The 8,976-nt window shown below is 36.2% G+C and overlaps 3 protein-coding genes across 3 annotated transcripts; all 3 read left to right on the top strand.

Moving 5' to 3' along the window:
• The first annotated feature begins 2,386 nt into the window (after positions 1-2,386).
• On the top strand, positions 2,387-3,067 carry LOC138904673 (uncharacterized). Its single transcript, XM_070193178.1, has 2 exons — positions 2,387-2,704; positions 2,933-3,067. Exons 1-2 carry the CDS (start codon positions 2,387-2,389, stop codon positions 3,065-3,067), a joined length of 453 nt encoding a protein of 150 aa, XP_070049279.1.
• Position 3,068: 1 nt separating this feature from the next.
• Positions 3,069-5,205, top strand: LOC138904672 (uncharacterized). The gene is made up of 4 exons (XM_070193177.1): positions 3,069-3,518; positions 3,573-3,722; positions 4,234-4,413; positions 4,480-5,205. The coding sequence occupies exons 1-4, from the start codon at positions 3,069-3,071 to the stop codon at positions 5,203-5,205; spliced, it is 1,506 nt and encodes a 501-aa protein (XP_070049278.1).
• A 631-nt stretch (positions 5,206-5,836) lies between these two features.
• LOC108947702 (uncharacterized mitochondrial protein AtMg00810-like) lies at positions 5,837-6,169 on the top strand. Its single transcript, XM_018775929.1, has one exon. The coding sequence runs from the start codon at positions 5,837-5,839 to the stop codon at positions 6,167-6,169; it is 333 nt and encodes a 110-aa protein (XP_018631445.1).
• The last annotated feature ends 2,807 nt before the right edge of the window (positions 6,170-8,976 follow it).

Below are 8,976 nucleotides of genomic sequence, written 5' to 3'. Positions count from 1 at the left end.
ATTCGGACGTATAGTCCGAACACCTGAAGGAATAAAGCCAGTGGAATACAAATGAATTTTTGTGCGAAAATGAAATGATAAAAATGAAGTCATTAGATATAAAGCACGACTTGTGGCACAAGGATTTTCGCAAAGATATGGCATTGATTATATGGAGACATATTCTCCCGTGGTGGATGCAATCACATTCAGGTATCTTATAAATTTGGCAGTCCATGAAAAACTTGACATGCGTCTAATGGATGTTGTCACAGCCTATTTGTATGGCACATTAGACAACTAAATTTATATGAAAATCCCTAAAGGGCTCAAAGTTCCTGAAACTAATAAAAGTTTTCGGGAAACTTGTTCAATAAAGCTTCAAAAATCCTTATATGGATTGAAACAATCAGGGCGAATGTGATATAATCGCCTGAGTGAGTATTTGCTGAAAGAAGGGTATAAGAATGATCCAATTTATTCTTGTGTATTTATAAGAAGGTCTGGATCTGAATTTGTTATAATCGTTGTGTATGTTGATGATCTAAATATTATTGGAACTCCTGGGGAACTTCCAAAAATAGTAGACTGTTTGAAGAAAGAGTTTGGAATGAAAGATCTTGGAAAGACAAAATTTTGTCTTGGTCTACAAATTGAGCATATGAAAGATGGAATTTTTGTCCATCAATCAACTTATACCGAAAAGATCCTAGAGCGTTTGTATATGGATAAAGCACATCCATTGAGTACCCTGATGGTTGTGAGATCACTTGATATAAATAAAGATCCATTTCGACCTCATGAAAATGATGGAGAGCTTCTTGGTGATGAAACTCCATATCTTAGTGCAATTGGGGCACTAATGTATCTTGCAAATAATACTCGACCATATATAACTTTTGCACTAAGTTTATTAGAAAGATTTAGTTCCTTTCCAACAACAAGACACTGGAATGGTGTTAAGCATATTTTTAGATACCTCCGAGGGACTATTGATATGGGATTATTTTATTCTTATGAATCTGATTCACAGTTGATTGGTTATGTAGATGCAGGTTATTTGTCTGACCCACATAAAGCCCGATCTCAAACATGCTATCTATTTACTTGTGGGGGTACAACTATTTCATGGCGTTCAACAAAACAAACTTTAGCTGCTACATCTTCCAATCATGCAGAGATAATAGTTATTCATGAAGCTAGTCGAGAATGTGTATGGTTGAGATTAGTGACTCAACATATTCAACAATTGTGTGGTCTTTCTTTAAAAACGAAGATTCCAACGATATTGTATGAAGACAATGCTGCTTGCATAGCTCAACTTAAAGGAGGATATATCAAAGGAGAAGAACAAAGCACATCTCACCAAAGTTCTTTTTCACACACGATCTTTAGCAAAATGGTAAGATAGATGTTCAACAAATCCGTTCAAGTGACAATCTAGCAGATTTATTCACTAAGACATTGCCAACATCAACATTTAAGAAGCTAAGATATAAGATTGGAATGCGTCGTCTCCGAGATATCAAATAAATCTTTTATCAGGGGGAGTATAATACGCGCTGTACTCTTTTTTCCTTAACCAAGGTTTTGTCCCAATTGGGTTTTCCTGGTAAGGTTCTTAATGAGGTAGCACTTAATGCGTATTACAAGATATGTGTACTCTTTTTCCTTCACTAGGCTTTTTCAAATGAACATCCAAGGGGGAGTGTTATGAAATAAAGTGAATGTATATGGATGTTCATTTAATCCATCCATACATATTATTCAATGTACTACTTAGATAGATGTACCTATTAATTCTTAAGATGTATCTGGTGAACTTTAGGTGTTATCTTGTATACTATAAATAGGACATTCTTTGTCCATGGAAGTAAACACAAAAAATACACTATAAGATAATTTTTACATTCTCCTCTTATATATCTTGTCTCCATTACTATATTGTTCTATTTTGCTCTTATTTCTTAATACATTTTATTTTTTCCTTGCTATTGAAGTGCAGAAATGATGACTTGAGTAGTTAGGGGGGGTCATTTAGCAATTAAAGAAACTAGAAGGGTTAGTCAGTTAGGGCGGTTACTTAACAATGCAGTGTTTGTTATAAATGCACTGTTAAGTACCTAATTGTAAAGTGATTGCTATTCTAACGAAATACAGAGTTCTCCTTCTTCCTCATTTCTTCTTCTTCTTTCATTCTCTCATATAGAATTCATGCCCTAGAAAAATGATAGTCAACTAATTTTCATGTCGCTAGATCTGATTAGCTGAGTAGTCTACAAATTTACATGGTATCAGAGCAAGTTCCTTGAAATCAGAGTGTTCTCCGACAAGTTCGTGGTGAAATTCCAGCGGATCGACTGAGTTTCTGGTAGATCGACATTGACGAAGCTTGAAACCTATAAAAATGACAGGAAATGAAGTAACACAGCTAGAGCACAATCATCCGTCATTTCTCCAAGCATCAGATGCTCCAGGACTAGTTTTAGTGCCAATTAAGCTTACAGGGCCAGAGAATTATGCACTGTGGAGTAGGACGATGAAGCTAGCACTTAGGGGAAAGAGCAAGCTTGGTTTTGTAGACGGAAGCTGTGTAAAAGGCATGTACAGAGGTGAGTTAGCAGAGCAATGGGAGAAATGCAATGCGATTGTATTGTCATGGATAGGTAGTACGGTTGCGAGTGAATTGATACCGAGTATCATGTTCGCGTCTAGTGCAAAGAAGGTATGGAGTGATTTTAAGGAAATGTTTGACATGTGCAATCTCACTAGGATCTATCACTTGTGGGCAGAAATTGCATCACTAAGGCAAGGTACGGATTCTATAACCACTTATTATTCGAATATGAATGATATGTGGAATGAATTAGACATACTAGCACCAAAACCAGGTTGTGACTGTGAGGAATCTAGACCATCACTTGAACACCTATTGCAATAACATTTGTTGCAGTTTCTTATGGGGCTAAATGAAAGCTATAGTAATGTGAGAAGCAATGTGTTGATGAAAAGGCATGTAGTTAGTATGAATGAAGCTTATGCCATAGTGACTCAGGAAGAAAGTCAAAGGGCTTTAAGAGTGGGCTGATATGAACAAGGACCCATTGACTGTGATGGCAGGTTGGCCTCAATATAACAAACCTAAAAAGATAGGAATATGTGAACACTGTGGATATAAGGGACATTTAAAGGAAAATTTCTACAAGATAGTAGGATATCCAGCATATTTTAAAAGCAAGAAAAAGACTCATGTTGCAGGAGGAAGCAAGACATTTGCCAATAATGCAAGTGCAGAAGAAACCAGCAACTCTGAAGGTCAACCACAAGGGCATTACCTGACACAGGAACAATACAAGCAACTAGTAGGATTGCTGAACAAACCTATAGGTGCAGAATGTTCCACAAATATGGCATGTATTGTTTCATTAATGTCCAATGCCACAGAAAAAGATTGGATAGTGAATATAGGTGCCACTCATCACATAACCTGTAATATGGACTTACTAGATACACTTAAGATCATTGATGGATATAGGAGTGTACAATTGCCAATAGGGAAGACTTCAAACATTACACATACATGAAATGCACAGATTCTAGGAAATCAGAAAGTGAAAGATGTGCTTTATGTACCAGATTTTAAATTTAACTTGCTATCAGTGTCAAAGCTCACCAAAGACCTCAGTTGTTTGGCTGCCTTCTACCCTGACTTCTGTGTGTTGCAGGGACTCTACAGTGGCAAGGTATTGGGGATTGGTAGAGAACATGAAGGATTGTACATAATAAAGTAAAGAGATACAAAAAATAAAGCACTGGTGGCAGGCACAATTGCAAAGGAAGGAGCAGAAACAGTCTTGTGGAACTACAGATTGGGACATGCCTCAATAAAATCTACAACACTTATCAGCTTTGAAGAATAAAATCAATATTGTAGAAACAAGATCTTGTGATGTATGTCCTCTTGCAAAACAATGTAGGATGAAATTTCCAACTAGTGTTTCAAATTCGACTAATATCTTCCAACTTCTTTATTTGGATGTTTGGGGACTATACATGGTTCCAACTTATGACAAGAAATAATATTTTGTTACAATAGTAGATGATTACAGTAGATACACTTGGGCATGTTTGATACAATCAAAGTGTGAAGTGTGTGTAGTTCTGAAAATCTTTCTGCTGATAATAAACAATCATTTTGGTGCTAATGTCAAGTATTTAAGATCTGAAAATGGGACAGAATTTTGTGATGCACAGTGTGATATCTTGTTGTCTTCTTATGGTATTATTCATCAAACTAGTTGCCCCTATACACCACAACAAAATGGAACTGTGGAAAGAAAGCACAGGCACATTTTAGAGGTGGCTAGAGCATTAAAATTTCAAAGTGGAGTTCCTATAAGGTTTTGGGGAGATTGTGTTAAGACTGCAGTATATGTAATCAATAGACTGCCTACACCAGTTTTAAAGGGAAGAACTCCCTATAAACTGTTATATGGCTAGGAACCTAAGGTTGATCATCTAAGGGTGTTTGGTTGCCATTGTCATGCAGCAGCCTTGCCTAGGGGAGATAAGTTTGCCCCCAGGGCTAGGAAGGCAGTATTCATTGGGTATTCAGAAACACAAAAGGGCTACAGAGTGTATGACCTTGAACATAATTCATTTTTTGTAAGCAGGGATGTGGTTTTTCAAGAAATAAGATTTCTTTTCAAGGATATAGGTGTTGAAGCTGATGATATGTTTCACCAGGTGCCTATCTCACCGGAAGAGCCCATTTCTGATCCAACACCCATACAATCTATAGCTCAAGAAAACACTGGTTCATTTATGAATCAGGATGCCATTAGCTCTCATGAAAGTGATGATGCCTCTACAGACTTGGAACAAGAAGAAATAGCCCCAATCCTTGCACCACTAGAGCAAATGGATACTCCAAATTCAGCATTAAGAGAGGGATCAGAAGAAGTTCTTCCTGTAGAATCTGTTGCTGAGCAAGAGCATGCCCCAGCAATAACAAACTTACCTACACAACCTGTTCAAAGAGAACCTAGAAAGACAACTCCTCCCATATGGATGAAGGATTATGTGACTACTACAAAGCTGTCTAGAAACTGCAAGTTTCCAATTTCCAATCATGTTTGGTACGATCATCTTACCACAGCATATCAAGCTTATTTACAAGCTTTCTCAGTTCTTGTGGAACCTAAATCCTTCAAAGAGGCAGCATAGGATCCACAATGGATAGAGGCAATGAAGCAAGAGATACAGGCACTAGAAGATAATCAGACTTGGGAGATTATAGACCTTCCTATTGGGAAGCAAGATATAGGCTCAAAATGGGTATACAAAATAAAATACAAGGCAAATGGAAAGGTGGACAGGTTCAAAGCAAGGTTAGTGGCTAAAGGCTACAAGCAACAAGCTGGATTGGATTACTATGAGACTATCTCACATGTAGCCAAAAATGGTTATAGTGAGAACAGTTATTAGTGTTGCTGCTTCCAAATATTGGCCATTGTTTCAAATGGATGTCAATAATGCCTTCGTACAAGGTGATCTCACAAAAGAGGTCTATATGGATCGACCTCTGGGATTTCACAAACAGGGGGAGTACAAGGTATGTAGATTGTTGAAATCCCTCTATGATTTGAAACAAGCCTCAAGGCAATGGAATATTAAGCTTTCAAATGCTTTACTGCAAGCTGGCTATTCTCAAAGCTCATATGACCATTCACTTTTTACCAAGAAATGTGGCAAGAACATTGTGATCATCTTGGTGTATGTGGATGATTTGTTGATCACTGGGAATTCTCTCGATATGATTACATAAGTAAAGAAGACTCTTCATCACAATTTCAAAATGAAAGACTTAGAGGAGTTGAGATACTTTCTTGGAATAGAGGTTCTAAGATCACAGGGAGGAATTGTATTGAACCAGAGGAAATATACAATGGAACTCATTTCAGAGGCAGGCTTGAGTGGATGCAGGCCAGTGGCAACTCCAATGGAGCTCAATCATAAGCTAACTACTGTGGACTATGACAACCATGTTGGGAATACAGAAGATAAGCAATTGGAGGATGCAGGAAAATACCAAAAACTGATAGGAAAGCTGCTTTATTTGACCATTACAAGGCTAAATTTAAGCTTTGTTGTGCAAGTATTGAGTCAATTTATGCAGAATCCTAAATAATCACACTTAGATGCAATCTTAAGAGTGGTGAGGTATATCAAGGGATCCACAGGCTTGGTTTTACTGCTGAAGAAAAGAGAAGCAAACAATCTGACAGTGTTTTATGACTCAGACTGGGCAGCATATCCAAATACTAGGAGATCAACTACGGGATACATTGTCAAACTAGGAGACTCTCTGTTGTCCTGGAAGTCTAAGAAGTAACAAACAATCAGTAGAAGCTCAGCAGAAGCAGAATATAGGAGCATGGCTACAGCAGTTGCAGAGACAGTTTGGATGGTTGGCTTACTAGAAGAACTGGGAAATAGTATGATCAAACTAGTGCACTTGCACTGTGATAGCAAAGCTGCTTTGCAAATAGCAGCTAATCCCATATTTCATGAGTGAACCAAGCATATAGAAATTGATTGTCATTTTGTGAGGGAAAGGATCAAGACAGGACTGATAACCACTGAGTATGTATCCACCAAGCAATATCTAGCAGATTTAATGACCAAAGGTTTGGGAGCTGCACAATATCATCTATTACTGTCCAAGCTGGGAGTGTTAGATGTCTTCCACTCTCCAGCTTGAGGGGGAGTATTGAAGTGCAGAAATGATGACTTGAGTAGTTATGGGGTCATTTAGCAATTAAAGAAACTAGAAGGGTTAGTCAGTTAGGGCGGTTACTTAACAAGGCAGTGTTTGTTATAAATGCACTGTTAAGCACTTAATTGTAAAGTGATTGTTATTCTAACGAAATACAGAGTTCTCCTTCTTCCTCATTTTTTCTTCTTCTCTCATTCTCTCATATAGAATTCATGCTCTAGAAAAATGATAGTCGACTAATTTGCATGTCGCTAGATCTGGTTAGTTGAGTAGTCCACAAATTTACAATAGCATAACTAGGAGAGTAAGTTTTTCTCTTACACGAAGAAAAATATAAGAAAAAAGATGCTTTAATATGACTTTAGTTGAACTCATATTCTGCTGTTGATACAGAAAGGTGATTGTATTTCGATATTTTTGCTGAATATGGTTTTATATTTTGCCCGAGCCTTTACAATATAGTACTATATATTATATTATGGATGTTCATTTAGTACTCCGTTGTAAATAAGCTTCCTGAAGAAGCTTATCTATATGGGACTCCGTCATAAATATATTTATCTATTTAGTACTATATTAAAAATAAGCCTCATGAAGCAGCTTATCCTTTCGATACCCCGTTATGGATAAATATCGCCACTGGTAGAAGATTATCTATATCTGGTACAACGAGCTTATCCTTTTGGTACCCCGTTATGGATAAACATCACCCCCGGGTAGAAGATTATCTATATCTAGTACAATGACCTTATCCTTTCAGTACTTAGTTATGGATAAACATCACCCCCAATAGAAAATTATCTATATCTAGTACAATGAGCTTATTCTTTCGGTACCCCGTTATGGATAAACATCACTCCCGATAGAAGATTATCTATATCTGGTATAGTAACAGCTTACAAGCAGCTTACACAACAACTTCCTTTCTTCTATAAATAGAGGAGATTTCAGTTCATTATGTACATAAGTTTGGAATTTGAATAATATATTAGTTTCTCTCTATACTTGTCTTTCTTTACATTCTTTATTTCATAACACGTTATAAGCACGAGACTCTGCCATTTTGAGCGCTTACTTCGAATTTAATTTCTATTTCAGTGTTCATTTCCGATGTAAGGCGACGCTCTTACGTCCGTGGTTAGATCTTGTTCATTCCGATAATCATAAGGCAGATTATATCCATGAGGTGGTGAGCTTTTCTTCTTGGCAGTAGTAATGTGGATATCACTTACGCCCGGAGTGAGCAAATTTGTGTAAAGTAATTTGAGTATTTTGCTTATATTTAGTTTAAAATCTTTATCATCGCTTGTTTGGTTATATGCTACGCATACAGTACCTTTTGGTATTTGTTTTCATCCTTATTTTCTTAATAAAGGATTACAAAGTGGATAACATTGTTAGATCCACTTAAACTCCAGCAAAGTTTACAAGAAGTATACAACCACCAGAAGTGGTTATGTTTCATATATCTCATTGTAACTAAATTTTGTTAACCACCAGAAGTGGTATATGCCTATGACCACCAGAAGTGATAATTTAGGCTTTCTATTGTTACAATTAAAGATAAGCTAGAGAAATATTCTCTATATTACATGCACGCCTCGATTTTCTCATAAAGTAGTAAATATTTTAAAAGAGGTTGAAGCATCACAATTTGATGTGATTAATGCGCGTTCAGATAATTATGTTCGATTTCCTGAAGGATGAGAATTTTTTATAAATATTAATCAATTCTCTGAAGTGAATGTGATAATATTAATAAAGCCGTAAATATGAACACGCTCTTGATGTAAATATATTACAATTCACCTACAGAAGAGGTAATATGATTGAGAAAATATATACTCAATATTTTGTATTTTAAATTTGCTCCTGAAGTAGTAAAACAATTGAAATTTTCTCCTAAAGTAAGAAAATATTTTAAAGCAGTGTCTTTATGTACTTAAACAAAATCATGAGTTATTCAAAGTTATTTTTGAAGCACATTTTCATTCCCTGGAGTGAATGAAGAAATATTACAACTCACTTCCTGAAGAGGTAGAATAATAAAGGATATAAATATTATTTTTGTGGAATAAAGATCATTGCCGCACGTAGCTGTTGTACCTCAAACATCTTTGAAATTTTTTCATTCTAAGACAAAAGGATTCTTGTAGAATACTTTCTATTATAATCACATCGATATCTTATGGTTAGTTGTTATTAACTATAAATAACAA

The sequence above is a fragment of the Nicotiana tomentosiformis genome, chromosome 2 (genome assembly GCF_000390325.3).
Source record: "Nicotiana tomentosiformis chromosome 2, ASM39032v3, whole genome shotgun sequence".
NCBI lineage: Eukaryota > Viridiplantae > Streptophyta > Magnoliopsida > Solanales > Solanaceae > Nicotiana > Nicotiana tomentosiformis.
The sequence above is the reverse complement of the archived record's forward strand: the minus strand, read 5'-3'. Positions and strand labels throughout refer to the sequence as shown.

Bases quoted from the DNA above. Each gene is read 5' to 3' on its own strand.
- LOC108947702 (XM_018775929.1), top strand. From the start codon at position 5,837: ATGAAAGACTTAGAGGAGTTGAGATACTTTCTTGGAATAGAGGTTCTA.
- LOC138904672 (XM_070193177.1), top strand. From the start codon at position 3,069: ATGAACAAGGACCCATTGACTGTGATGGCAGGTTGGCCTCAATATAAC. The intron at 3,723-4,233 runs GTATTGGGGATT...TGTGATGCACAG, and splicing joins AGGGACTCTACAGTGGCAAG to TGTGATATCTTGTTGTCTTC. The intron at 4,414-4,479 runs GTAATCAATAGA...TTATATGGCTAG, and splicing joins GTGTTAAGACTGCAGTATAT to GAACCTAAGGTTGATCATCT.
- LOC138904673 (XM_070193178.1), top strand. From the start codon at position 2,387: ATGACAGGAAATGAAGTAACACAGCTAGAGCACAATCATCCGTCATTT. The intron at 2,705-2,932 runs GTATGGAGTGAT...CATTTGTTGCAG, and splicing joins TCGCGTCTAGTGCAAAGAAG to TTTCTTATGGGGCTAAATGA.